The sequence below is a fragment of the Podarcis tiliguerta genome, assembly GCF_965153285.1.
Source record: "Podarcis tiliguerta genome assembly, chromosome: 14".
In the NCBI taxonomy this organism is placed as follows: domain Eukaryota; kingdom Metazoa; phylum Chordata; class Lepidosauria; order Squamata; family Lacertidae; genus Podarcis; species Podarcis tiliguerta.
This window is the reverse complement of record NC_139547.1, coordinates 18,913,169-18,927,387: the sequence shown is the minus strand read 5'-3', so window position 1 is coordinate 18,927,387 and position 14,219 is coordinate 18,913,169. Positions and strand designations below refer to the sequence as shown.

Genomic DNA, 14,219 nt, shown 5'->3' with positions numbered 1-14,219 from the left:
CGGTTTATTTGTCGTTTTATGATGCTTCCCCAGTGTTGTCATATTATTGTGAGTAGCGCTATGGTCTCGACCACTGAGTCTCTTGGACTTGCTGATCGGAAGGTCAGCAGGTTCAAATCCCCGCAATGGGGTGAGCTCCCATTGCTCTGTCCCGGCTCCTGCCAACCTAGCAGTTCGAAAGCACACCAGTGCAAGTAGATAAATAGGTACCACTGTGGCAGGAAGGTAAACGATGTTTCCGTGTGCTCTGGTTTCCGTCACAGCATTCTGTTGCGCCAGAAGCGGTTTAGTACTACTGGCCATATAACCCAGAAAGCTGTCTGTGGACAAATGCCGGCACCCTCAGCCTGAAAGCAAGATGAGTGCCACAACCCCATAGTCGCATTTGACTGGACTTAACTGTCCAGGGGTCCTTTACCTTTTTACCTTACCTGTCTGGAAGAGCAACCAGGCACAACAAAAGCAGGGCAAAAGGAAATGGTGGAACATTTGTGGTGTAAAAATTAGCAGGATTTCAGCAGGAAGTTACAGGCTAACTTTCTAATCTTTATGCTCTCTTTGTCTCTCCTTTCCAGACAACGCTCAAGACTACCAGTGGATTGGCCTTAGTGACAGAGCAGTTGAGGATGACTTCCGCTGGTCTGATGGACACTCCCTTGTGAGTTACATTCCAGAAGGACATGGTTTTCAGTGAATGATCCTGGGCTGCGGCAAAACATTTCAGCATAAGAGCTTCCTTCCTCACAAGGAAATATAATTCTGGGCTTTATTTATTTTTGCCCCTCATGCCCAAGAGTGAAAGGGGCTTCTGTGTTTAGTGGGAAAGGACAAGAGACAGAGGCAACATTATCACAACACATTTAAAGCACTCTGATACCACTTTAAACAGTCATGGCTTCCCCAACTGGAAATTGTAGTTTAGGTGATTCTGGGAGTTGTTAGGAGACCTCTATTCTCCTCGCTGAGCTCCAATTCCCAGAGTTCTCTGCAAAGAAGGATTGGTTGTTAAACTACTCTGGGAACTGGAGCTCTGTGAGGGGAATAGAAGTCTCCTAACAACAAACTACAGCTCCCAGAATTCTTTGAGGGAAGTCCTGACTGTTTGAAGTGGTATCATAGTTCTTTAGATACATGGTGTGCTTGTGACCAGCATTAGGGCTGGCTGAAGGTTTGATTGGGGCTTTGACCACTTGCCCTTCAGAGCTGCTAAGTGTCCTATAAGGAGTTGAGCGTATACAGGTATAAGCCAGGCATAAGCAACTTCAGCCCTCCAGATGTTTTGGGACTACAATTCCCATCATCCCTGACCACTGGTCCTGTTAGCTAGGGATCATGGGAGTTGTAGTCCCAAAAACATCTGGAGAGCCAAGGTTGCCTATGCCTCCAATAAGTGGTAGTGGCTGGTGCTCATTGTGACTGGTAGGGTGGAAGGCAGGGAGGTGGAGCTAGAGCCAACAAGAGGCAGCACTAGAGACAATAGAAGGTGGAGCAGTTAATCCTCATTTTGTCCCCTTCCCTTCTACAAGGAGCAACATCAAAACTAAGGGTAAGGAACCTTAGTTCCAGCCTCTGGAATGGTAATAAGAAGGCAGGCAGGTGGGGCTGGCTAAAGCCAGACAGACGTTGGTGTAACAATGCCCCATTTGCCCAGCTGGGCCAGATTCCACTGCCTGCAGAGTAAATAACAACTTTGCAGGAGTGGGTGTGAATTTAGAGCAGAAAGGTCTGGGGACAATAAGCCCCTCACTTTTCAGGATTATGGCCCCACCCTCACTTGCGGGACCCTGCAAAAACAAAACAAAAACCCACAGGTGATCTGATGGCCATTTTCTCCACCATTGGGTCTTATTAGACCCTAAGGAAAAGCCTCCCCAACTGCCTTCTCTGTCTAAGTTCCAATACCAGCTTCGTTCTCATCTCTCCCAGCAATACGAGAACTGGCGGCCCAACCAACCCGATAATTTCTTTGCCAAAGGAGAAGACTGTGTCGTAATGATCTGGCACGAGAAGGGCGAGTGGAACGACGTCCCCTGCAACTACCATCTCCCGTTCACGTGCAAGAAAGGAACAGGTAAGGCTGGATTCCGGGCAGCGAGAGCCCTATGGGACAAAGAAGGACAAGATAGCAGCCTTTCCCAAAGGCACTCATGCAGATGTGGGGAAACCTTTGGCTGTCCAGAGGTTGCTGAACTACAATTTCCAACAGTCCCCCTGCAAACATGGCCAATGACCAAGGGTGACGGGAGTTGTAATTCCACAACATCTAGGGAGCCAAAGGTTCGCCGCACCTGCAGTCATGTGTGTGACTTGGGAGATCTGCAAGTCTACCATGTGAAAGAATTTCAGTAATTAAATCGGGTATAGGAAACGTGTTTGTCAGAGCTGGCTCCGGGTCCCAGCTCACCAAGGACCAACGCTAGCCGGTAGTACAGTATCAAAGTCTTTATTGAAGAATAGTCTCCATTTCCAAGTCTCAGCGTCCCAGCTCTACGTCTGGACTTTAGACCGGCGAAGCTCTGTCTGAGTCCCCACCCCCTGTGCACCAGTTTAAGACTCTAATCTTACTCCACCTCTTCCTTCTCTCTCTCTTCCTCTGGGTCTTACTACCCCCCTGGGTCTCTTCTCTCCTGGACTCTTCTGACGCAGACGTTGACCCGTCTGACTCCTCCCCCTCTCTTCGTCGGGCTTTAGGACCTGGCTCCCTACCCGGGCTGCCCACCTTGCCGCCCTCCTGTACATTTGAACTTGGCGCGCGCGCGCGTTTAACTTTCCTGATGACCGTTTCCTCGCACCCTGACGAGGGTGTGGTCACTCCTCCCTCACGTTCTCCCTCTGCCTGCGCGCTCCCTGATCCCGATGCCTTGGACTCCTCCCCCCTACTGCCCTCTGGGGGGGACGCTGGTCCGGATTTCCAGCTGCTACTCTCTGAGTCCCCTCTGGCCCCTTCTTCCCGAGGTGTCCCCCTGGGCACTCCCCTTGCCCTGACCATGGGGGCCCCTTTCTGTGAATCCTCCGAGTCACTGGAGAGACTCAGAGACCTCGGACTACTGTCGTCGCTGACATTTCCTTCAGACTCCTCCCCCTCGCTCTCCGTTTCCTCCCTCTCCTGTGACTCTTCTCCTCCTGACAGTGTTTCTAACCCCAGATGCAATTAGATTTCAGCTTCCATCAGCCCCTTTGAAACAGTTTGAAGGCTAATGTCCAAGGGGGTGGCATCAGTCTAGCAACAACAGCCACATGTTCCCCTTCCCTGAATTACCGTATTTTTCGCTCTGTTAGACGCACCGGACCATAAGATGCACCTAGTTTTTAGGGGAGGAAAACAAGAAATAAAAAAGCAACGCAAAGCATCCTGAGCATCTTCTGCAAAAGCCAAGGATAGCCGTGCGAAGCCTCTGCAGGGAAGCAGGATGAAGGCTCCCCGCTGCCCTGTGGAGGCTTCCCGCGGCTAAGCCAGAAGCCAGGACAGCCAGCGGGATCGCAGCACAGCAATCCCCCTTGCTGTCCTGGCTTCTTGCTTGGCCGCGCACAGCCTCTCCCGGGCAAGGGGAGCCTTCATCCCCTGCCCATGAGAGGCTGCATGCGGCTAAGGCTCCCCCAAGAGCAGTGCTCCCTTTAAAGAGCACACAGAGTTTGTGTGCGGCTCTTTAAAGGGAGCGCAGAACCTCCCGCCTGCATTCGCTCCATAAGACGCACACACATTTCCCCTTACTTTTTGGGAGGGGGAAAGTGCGTCTTATATAGCGAAAAATACGGTACGTTTTCCTCATAGGGTCAGTGACTCACACAGAGATGCAACAAGAGAAGTCAGAGGGCAGGAAACGTATTGTGTGATTGGTCCATTCAGTCCCTCAAATGGCAGAAATCTGCCAGGACTTTCTTTCCTCGGATAAAGCTGCTCTAGGTGGAAGTGACCTACTCAGAGTGAAAAGCGTGCTTTGTGTTGGAGAACTGCGTTGCAAAATTCATAGGAGTGTGAATTTCAAAGGTCGGCTGAGTTCCACTTTGCACGTTGTTTCAGGAAGTGAAAATTAAGTAGTTCACCTTTAAATGTGGGTTGGATCAGATCCCCCCTCCCCACTTTTCTAGATGCTAGTTAACCAGTTGTTTATAGCTCTAATCCTGGCTGCCACACTGAACAAAAAAGATGGCCCTCTGCAGCCACTGAGCCTGGCTCATGGACCAGGCAACAGAACGCTCTTAGCAACCTTGGCGTCTGAAGGTCTCATAGACCAAACAGCAGACAAAGGCTTTAGTATGGAATCCCCCTTCCTGCATGGAACCAAAAGTCAGAGCAAGGATAAATTTTCAGAGAATCCGCTCCTTAGCCCAATAAGTGCGGAGAACACCAACAGCATTTTAAGGACGGAACCAGCATCTCATATTTGCAAATCCCCCAAGATCTCTGTTTCTAACCTAGTTCTCCAACCCCATTTTTTTTAAAAAAATGAAGCACACTTTTTTTCTGAACCAAACTTCAACATTTGCTTCACTCTTAACCCTCAAAAAGATTTGCTTTCATATTGTGTAAGCAGAAGAACTCTCTGCACTCAGAGCATCCTCCTGCACTGCTAAGTGAGCAGGGATGGAGAAGGAGCTCAATTCTGTGTGCCTCTAAAGGAGAATTTACCAAATTTGCAGTTTTCAAGAGAACGTGTGAGCCAAAGCGCAGCCATCCTTTGAAATTTGCACTTACCTGAATTCTGCAATTTACTTCTCCAGCCAAGTAATGTGCATAAATATATGCACACATATATTTGTGAAAAGGACATACAAAAGCGTGTTATATTAGGGGAAAATTGTTTTGCAGAAATGTGTAAGCAATTTGTATGCAAGATTGCATACAAAATTGTGTGTGTGTGTGTGCGTGTATGAATGAAGAAATTTGCACTAGAATGTGCATAAATTTACATTAGGGCTATGAAAAACAGACACAATTAAATGTGGAGAAACTGAACTTAAAACTGGAAAAATGAGAAAAACGAGCGACTGTTCTATATATGACTCCTGACTGTAAGGAGACAGGTACTGAGCGGCCTCGACAGATGTCCTTCTCTGAGTTCAGGGGACTGATCCTGCTGCCTATCTGTATCAAGAGTGCCTGAATGTTACAATCACTCCAATGAAGAGACAGAGCAGAATTAGTCAAATTGGATGCTGATGGTGTAAAGTGAAAACCAGAGCAGTAAATCATACAGAGACACAGCAGGCATCCTATCAACTGGTTAGCAATCTGGTGCCACACATTTTTAATATAAAAAGTTCTTGTGATGATAGGAGAAGAAGGATAGGAGTATCACACCAGCCACTGAGCTGCTTTGTGCTGAAAGCAACTTTGAAGGCTTTCCTTTCCTCCACCAGTTTCCTGTGGAGACCCACCCGTAGTTGAGAACGCCAGGCACTTCGGAAAGAAGAAAGACCGCTACGAGATCAACTCCATGGTGCGGTACCAGTGCAATCAGGGCTACATTCAGCGCCATCTGCCCACCATCCGGTGTCAACCCAACGGGCACTGGGAAGAGCCACGGATAGCCTGTATTGATCGTATGTAATGGTCTATCTTATTTGTACTGTGAACCAATATCCTGATTCAGTATAAGACAGCTTCCTGTGTTTCTGTGTAACCTCCATGCAAGTTTTATGCGAATGTATCACCACAAATGCTCAATAAATAGCCAGTCTCAAAACTCCCAGGGACAGAGAGTGTGGAAGAGTTTATCCAGCTCCCATTTGAGTTAGACAGATGGCGTGTGTCTGCAGTCCATCGACCTTTGCCAGCCAGTAGTTGACCCACACTTTCCAGGGGAAATTTCCCATCGCTTTTCTCATTGGACTTTTTGTGGTTAGAAAAGTGATTTGTACTAGAACGATGTAGGGTGATGACCAAATTTTGTGCAAATGCACAGCTATACTGGAAAGGCCTTCATGAATTCAGTGCCTACACTGGACCAGAATGCTCTCTGGTACACCCAAGTATTCTTCTCTAGCTTCTTCTTCCTAATTAGGAATGATCAGACAGTTCACACCCACAGCAAGAGAGAGGCTGGCTGAAGCTTCCTCATGAGTGACAATGATGCTCTTAGTTAAAGCTCAGTCTGACCATGACTCTAGGTCTATCCCTCTCCCAGACAGAGCTGGCTCACAAGGGCCAGCTGGATATTCAGCTTGGGGGACGCTTCATTCCATAGCGATGCCAACAGCTGGCAAGTCCTTCTTGGCCAACATGCTGTGCTCAGCAGACTCTCTGTAAGTCTTTGAGTTCTCTGGCTTGTGAACAGACAGAGGGCAGGGATAAGATTTGCAGGGGTAGAGGAGAGGCAGCTAGATGGAAGCTCCCATGCCACCTTTTCAATTGGCTAATAAAAGGTTTGGGAATCAACTTAACTATGGGTTTTCCTTTAAGGATCCTGACTAGGGATGGGGGAGAAGTTCAGCTCAGTTTGCATTTTAATGGGGACCTCACAAATTCACACTTCCTGACACGATACACAAATCAAAACCATGCTGTCCTTTGAAGTCCACACCTCTCCTAATGTTATGATGCAGTTTGCCAACCAAATGATGAGTAGGGAAAAGTGCACATTAGGCAAAAGTGTGCATAAAAATGTGCCTTTTCCTGAAGATATGCAAAAATGCAGTATATAGCGAGAAAATGGCTTGCAGAAAAATCTGTATATTAAGACAGAATTGCATGCAAAATATTAAGAGAAATGTGCACTAAATGCTGGCCATTTTCATGATGACTTTTTTTTTAAAAAAATCACAAACTGTTGGGGAAATCTGGAAACCAAACTTCAGATGGGGGAGATGAGAACTGAAATTTACAGATTCACCCATCCCTCTTCCTGAATGTAAAGTACCGTTTTTTTCGCTCTATAAGGCGCACCAGACCACAAGATGCACCTAGTTTTTGGAGGAGGAAAACAAGAAAAAAAATATTCTGAATCTCAGAAGCCAGAACAGCAAGAGGGGTCACTGCGCAGTGAAAGCAGCAATCCCTCTTGCTGTTCTGGCTTCTGGGATAGCTGCGCAGCCTGCATTCGCTCCATAAGACGCACACACATTTCCCCTTACTTTTTAGGAGGGAAAAAGTCAGTCTTATAGAGCAAAAAATACGGTATTTGGGGAAAAGAAATACTAAATAGATCCAGGGTTGGGGGCATGTTTGGAAAAAATAGGCTTGTAGCCAATTAAGTCTTACTCCAAGTGGGCCCATTGAAATGAATGTGCCTAAGTTAGTTATGTTGATTAACTTTAATGGGTCTGCTCTGAGTTGGACTGGCATTGAATACAACCAATAAGCTTCCCTTCTCCAGATTTAACCTACACACCTCCTCTGACCCTTGGGCTGTCTGGGGGCACTCCTGCATTGGTTGAAGATACCCACATCCCACCATCAGAGGTAGCCAGATGTTGTTGACTACAATGCCCACCATCCCTGACCGTTGGTCATGCTGACTTGGACTGATGGGAGTTGGAGTTCAACAACATCTGGAGGGTGTCACATTGGCTACCCATGATGCGGGTAGTGCTGTGGTCTAAACCACTGAGCCTCTTGGGCTTGCTGGTTGGAAGGTCAGCGGTTCAAATCCCCATGACGGAGTGAGCTCCCGTTGCTCTGTCCCAGCTCTGGCCAACTTAGCAGTTTGAAAGCACACCAGTGCAAGTAGATAAATAGGTACCGCTGCAGCAGGAAGGTAAACGGCATTTCCATGCACTCATCACGGTGTTCCATTGCACCAGAAATGGTTTAGTCCTGCTGGCCACATGACCCAGAAAGCTTTCTGTGGACAAACACTGGCTCTTTCGGCCTGAAAGCAAGATGAGCGCTGCAACCCCATAGTCGCCTTTGAGTGGACTTAACCGTCCAGGGGTCATTTACCTTTACCTTCTACAGGTGTGGCTCAGCTGGCTCTTAGCTCTGTGTACACTTTGTGCCAGCAAATCAGAAGGCTAAAAAAAAAAGGCCATTTGGAGGAGCCCATTGTCAATGAAGTAGCTTGCTTTAAAAAAAAAAATATTGTCACAGGCCAGAGGGCATTTTGAATTTTGTCCTCAGGCAGCAACGTCTCTTGGACTATTTTTTTTTTCTGGATTCCTCCTCCGCAAAGAGAAAGCTCTCTTCTCTTCTCCAGCTATGGCTCCTTGAACAGGGAGCAATGTAAGAGAGTCTGCCTCATGGGCTGGCGATCTCTCGGCCTGTCAACCGTTATTGGAAAGGGCAGACTTTATTCCCTCACCCCACCCCACGCCACAACGGACAGTAGCAGAGTTGTCTGTGGCACCCTCAAATCTCTTTCCCCTTAGTGTTAGGTGGAAGGGACAGAGCCTGCGACCAAGTGCCATAGATGGGGGCAAACCCACCCAGCTGATTCATTGGGTCCCAGAGCACTGGAGGTGAGAGAAGGCCTGATTGTGCTATGGTGAGAATGCTGGCGCCATGGCACGTTCAGCACGGCCAGCCGGAGAAACAACATGCTACAGCCTCGGCAGTGTTTTTCCAGAGAGCAAGAGGGAGAGAGGCGTTTGGTCAAGCCAGCTGAGGACAAACAGGGCCTCTGTAACCTCTATCCCTAGGTAACAAGGTGCCTTTTCTTCTTCTTCTTCCCCTCCCACAGCCTCCACCTACAAGCACAGACTACATAAGAGGAGCGCAAGGACTCGATCAAGGACCAATGGAGGAATGGCGCAGAGACCCACCCATTAAGGAAGAGACAGAGAGAGGAGATAAGAGAGAGAGAGAGATTTTATGGAACAGTTATATTAACAGATTCGATTTCTTCTTGTTGCTTTTTTGTTGTTGTTATATAAGGGGAAAAATATATTAAAGAAAAATCCACCTTGTGCATATGTAAAAAGAGAGAGACAGAGAGAGAAACTTTTGCAAAACAGCAAAGCAAAAGCTTTTTTTTTTTTTTTTACTAACTGTCTGGATCCAATTATCTTTGTGCCTTTTCGGGGAAGGGGATGGAGAGGGTCGCAAGAGGGTGAGGGTTAAGTTAAATAATAAAGAAGATTTGCTATTTTTTTGTGGGGGAGGCCCTGGTTTTATTCACAGGCCATGTAATTATTTAATCTGCAGGGTGGACAAGACTCTCTCTTTTTCTTTTTCTTTTGTAAGCCGTTGTGTTTCTCCTTTCCTGTCCCACTCAGCTTCTTCCCACTGTTGCAGCTTACCTTGTAGGGTTCAGAGGGAGCCACTGGGAATGTGTAAATCGAGAGAGAGAGAGAGAGAGAGAGAGAGAGAGAGAGAGAGGGGGAGAGAGAGATGAAATGGGCTGAATCTTTTCAATGAGAAAAGGAATGGAAAAGAGGATTTCTGCCTCTCCCAGGGAGGTGGGGGAAACAGCCATTGCTCGTTTGGAAATGTCAATTCTTTTAAATAAATGCAAAATGTAAAATAATGTGTGAAGGCTGAAATTAACCAGAACATCAGACTAGCCAGAGTGGCATTCATATAAAGAATGAAGGGCACAGTTAAAAGCTGGACCTCTGAGGCTGTTTTAGTTCTTGTCAGTTTCCAGCTACTCTCGGCCAATTTCTCCTCCCCTCCAATTTTATTTTATTTTATCTCTTGAGTTGTGTGAAGGAAATGAGAGAGTAAATGACTGGAGGAACAAAATTCAGGTCTTGTTACTGACAATTGGCAAGCCAGCTTCATATATACACCTATGAATCAACCTTAGTGGGTCGTTCCAGAGATTCCCCCTCAAGTCCCAACATGCTGAATGCAATATCTGTTTTCAGCCGCTGTGTGAATGAATGTAACCGCTTTGTAAGCTGTCCGTCTGTATCATCCTGTCAGGTGTTGATCATTGGGCCACACTCTTTGATCCCCAGAATTTTGTTGAAACAAAAGTGTAGTTGAAACAATACTTGACAAGAAGTTACAGAGGTGCAACTTGTGGTCAGTTACCATGTTGGTCAGTGGTCATCTGTATCAGCTTCCTAGCTCAAGTCAAATGCTGTTGCGAAGTTCTTAAACAGGGCCCAGGAAGCTGTCATATCCAGTTGGGCCATAAGGTTCATCAAGCACAGCACTGTCTACATCAGGGTTTCCCAAACTTGGGTCTCTAGCTGTTTGGGGTACTACGATTCCCGTCATCCCTGACCACTGGTCCTGCTAACTAGAGATGATGGGAGTTGTAGTTCAACAGCAGCTGAAGACCCAAATTTGGGAAACACTGGTACAAGCATAGAATCATAGAGTTGAAAGGGACCCTGAGGATCATCTTGATCCAACCCCCAGCGATGCAGGAATATGTAGCTGTCCCATAAAGCGATCGAACTTGCAGCTTTGACATTCTCAGCACCATGCTCTAACCAACTGAGTTATCTGGGCTGGTCTACACTGACTGGCAGGAACAGCTTTTGAAGATTTCAGCCCAGGGCTTTCCCCAGCCCTACAGGGAGATACGAGGGATTGAAACTGGGGCCTTCTGCATTCAAAGCAGATGTTCTCCCGCTGAGCCATGGCCCTTCAGTTCAAAACATGATAGCATCCTCAGCATCGGTAACCAAAGATAGACTTCCTCTGCCTTTTGAGGCTCCCTCTCGTTTTTAGCTACCATGATTGGCATCTGCCCCATAAAACTGTCTAATCTAATAAAAAAAAAGTGGGAGAAATAACACCCAAAGCTTTTAGTCAAATTTATTCTGGATGATGAGCAGGTCCAGGAATTAGATGCATTTTTTCATGCAAATGTGTGGGGCAGTATCCAATGTAGTGCTAAATTAAAGCCACTTAGTGGCCAACTTGTTCCTCTGGAGAAATGTTTTGTGCCAGCAAGATGTTGTGTTGTGCGAGAAAATGCACCAGCAAGTGGCTGGTAGCTTTGCTGCACAATAGATTGTGCAAGCTGTTGCACAATTGAGTTTCTGGTTGTGCAACTGTTTCCTGCAGTGGAAGACTTACAGAGTTGGAAGGGACTACGGGAGCCATCTTGTCCAACCCCATGCGGTGCAGGAATCTTTTGCCCAATGTGGGGCTCCAACCCACAACCCTGAGATTAAGAGTCTTATGCTCTGCTATCTGAGCTAACCCGGTTGTGTTGAATTAAAGCTCGCCCTTGCACTGGGACAGAGAACACGGGATACAGACCATGGCTACTTCACATTTAACCCCTGTCTCTAAGCAGCTCAAGGGTTAAACCACAGAGCCTAGGACTTGCCGATCAGAAGGTTGGCGGTTCGAATCCCCGCGATGGGGTGAGCTCCCGTTGCTCGGTCCCTGCTCCTGCCAACCTAGCAGTTCGAAAGCAGGTCAAAGTGCAAGTAGATAAATAGGTACCACTCCAGCGGGAAGGTAAACGGCGTTTCCGTGTGCTGCTCTGGTTCGCCAGAAGCGGCTTAGTCATGCTGGCCACATGACCCGGAAGCTGTACGCCGGCTCCCTCGGCCAGTAAAGCGAGATGAGTGCCGCAACCCCAGAGTCGTCCGCGACTGGACCTAATGGTCAGGGGTCCCTTTACCTTTACTAAGCAGCTCAGGATAGCGGACAAGGGTCCATGCCGTTTTATCCTCACAACAATCTTGTGAGGTGGGTTTCACTTCCCTCTGTTTGTTCCGAACCTGCTGTCAGTCATTTCATTGGCTTATTTCCCCTGTCAGAGTAATGCTTGAATTATGCAGAGGGGGGCAGGAAGGTTGTGGCGTCCTTCGTGAAGTCTACAAAGTCCATCTTTGAATTTCTCTACTTTTAGCCAAACATCCCACCCCGCTTGCCATAGCTTTCTAAAAAAACCAACAGGTGTTCAGGAGCTGGCACAAAACAGTAAGGGGGCTGAGCCCCCTCTGGCCTGCGTATAATTTGAGCCACAGAGTCACTCAGCTGACAACATCATGGGTTTGTTTCTTTAGCCATATTCTCCCTGCTTTCCTGAGTGCATCTTAAAGATGCAAGTAGAGGACATAGAAATAGATCTATAACGCAACTTCATAAGCCTGTGTCCCCCCACCATGGCTGTTTCCTACCCCCCCACCAGGACATATGGAAAAGCAGCTCCCATCCTGAGATGGCGCTCTCTCAAGGGGGACCGTGCCGGGCACCTGAGTTCCCTGCACCTATTTATATATATTTTTAAAAAACCATAATGGTAGTAATTATTGAAAACAAAGAGAAAACTGGTCATTTTTACAATAATTTAAATGGACTCGCCAATGTCTCAAGGATGCTGGTAGGAGCCTGGCTTTTGATGTGTGTTCTGTTTTCAAAGTGGGGGGGTGGGAATGGTCTGGGGGGTGGGGGGATGTGGAATGAAGCAAAGAAGAGCTTGCCTGGTTTTTTTGTTTTCTGTAAAAATAAAAAAAGAGGTGGAAAGAAACCCAACCCAGAATATTTTCTTCTTCCTTCTTCCCTCCTTTTTTTTTTTTTTAGCAGGGGTGGGGGTGGGGGGTGTTTAACTCTTATGCATAAAATGCAAGATTCAAAATTAAAACAGCTATCGGCGCTGTTGTGAACCCTGTAAAATAAAAGTTGTTGTATTTTATCCTTGCGGAGGTGCTGGTTGCATGCTGTGTGTGTGTTCTGTGTGTGTGCATTTGGGAACACTTGTGCACACATCGTCGCAGGTCAGAAGCCACGTTACAGAACAAAGGGGTTGTGTCAAAAGCACAGTGGTGGAGTTTAGGGACTGTAAATAAACTTATGTATTGATCAGGACACAGCAAAGGCATCCAGTATAGACTGCAATCACTCCCCGCCTCAAGCAATGCAGGGCTGCTTTGCAGGAAAACAGGAAGCTGCCTTTTGTCAGGTCAGAATAATTCTCCACCCAGCTCAGTACTGCCTACTCTGACTGGCAGCTGCTCTCCAGGATCCCAGGAAGATGTGCTTCATGTGACTTCCTTCATGGGGCCTTTTAACCAGTGGCGTAGCGTGGGTTGTCAGCACCCGGGGCAAGGCAAGTAATTTGCACCCCCTAACCCGGGGCAAGGCAAGTAATTTGCGCCCCCCCCCTGAACTGTCCCTCCCCCAGATAGTCCCTCGCTCTCTCTCCGCACCGCAGCGCACGCCTGGCACCCTCCCCTCCACAGTGGGCAGCGACCCGGCGGCTCGGATCGGATTCGCACAGCCAGCACTGCAGTGAGAGAGAGTGAGTGAGTCAGGTAGGGGCAGAGAGCTGCGAGTGTGAGCGCCCCCCCCCCCCCGATGTTGCGGCCGGTGCGGCCGGCCCCCCCCCTGCACCCCCCACGCTACGCCACTGCTTTTAACCCCTTACATGAGGGATGAGGCACATGTAGCTAGTCAACAACTCACACCATTCCAGACCACTGGGCATGCTGGCTGGGAGTTTGATAGGAGTTGTGTTTAGTTGTATTGCCTTTTTTAACCTATTTTAGTTGTTTTGTTGCATATCATCTCAAAATGTATATGAAAGGTGATTCATAAATGCATAAGCAAATAAATGTGAAATGAATAAGTAACTGGAGGTGCCAGGGATCTTAGATCCTCCTTCAGGCAAAATAAGTGATCTGCTGCTGAGATGTGACCCTTTACTGAGTTGGGCACACATACAGGCATGTTGTCTGTTCAAGCACCGCAGATGTCATAAGTACTGTACTGTCATAAGCAGTTCAGTTGGGCCTTTGCTGTTTGCCCAACTTTTGTAACTGCCCAAAGCAGTCTCCTGCTATATTGTTGGGGGACAAATCTGATTCAGTGTGCATTTAATGGCAATCCTACCAAATTTGCGGCTTCCAAAGCAATGCAGAAAGCCATCCCTCAAAATCTGCATGAGTTTTGCAATGCAGGTCTCCAGTCAAGCAATATGTCCAAAAATGTATACGCTAGGGTAATACATGCTTTAAATTTATACTAGTGACAGTAACATAGAGAAGCGCATTGTATTGTGGGAAATTGCTTTGCAAAAATATGTATATCAAAGCAAAATTACATAGAAAAATGTGGGTATTGGGAGAAATTCGCAGTAAAATGCTGGTGAGTTTTCATGAGGGTTTTTTTTCTTTATAATTCAAACTAATGTGAGAATTGAAAAAGGAGAAACAGAGAGAAACCAAAATTGACAGATTCCTGCATCCCTAGCTCTGTCAGAAAGGAAACTGTTAGGTTGGCAGAAGCTGGGACAGAGCAACAGGAGCTCACCCCGTCACAGGGATTCGAACCATCAACCTTCCGATCAGCAAGCCCAAGAGGCTCAGTGGTGTAGACCACAGCACCATCTGTGTCCCAGTGCAAGTACAGTGGTACCTCGGGTTAC

General features: G+C 47.4%; 1 protein-coding gene across 5 annotated transcripts in view; it reads left to right on the top strand.

Moving 5' to 3' along the window:
• The window catches only part of ACAN (aggrecan), an 85,586-nt gene extending 76,192 nt beyond the window's left edge, over positions 1-9,394 (top strand). For 4 of the 5 annotated variants that reach the window (XM_083411779.1, XM_083411776.1, XM_083411778.1 and 1 more), the window contains 4 exons: positions 576-658; positions 1,927-2,071; positions 5,362-5,544; positions 8,619-9,394. In XM_083411779.1, the coding sequence (XP_083267905.1) occupies positions 576-658; positions 1,927-2,071; positions 5,362-5,544; positions 8,619-8,707 (500 nt within the window). In that variant the 3' untranslated portion in view covers positions 8,708-9,394. The remainder of the gene's footprint in view (positions 1-575; positions 659-1,926; positions 2,072-5,361; positions 5,545-8,618) is intronic. The other variant, XR_014504562.1, reaches the window with a different exon arrangement.
• Positions 9,395-14,219: the final 4,825 nt, after the last annotated feature.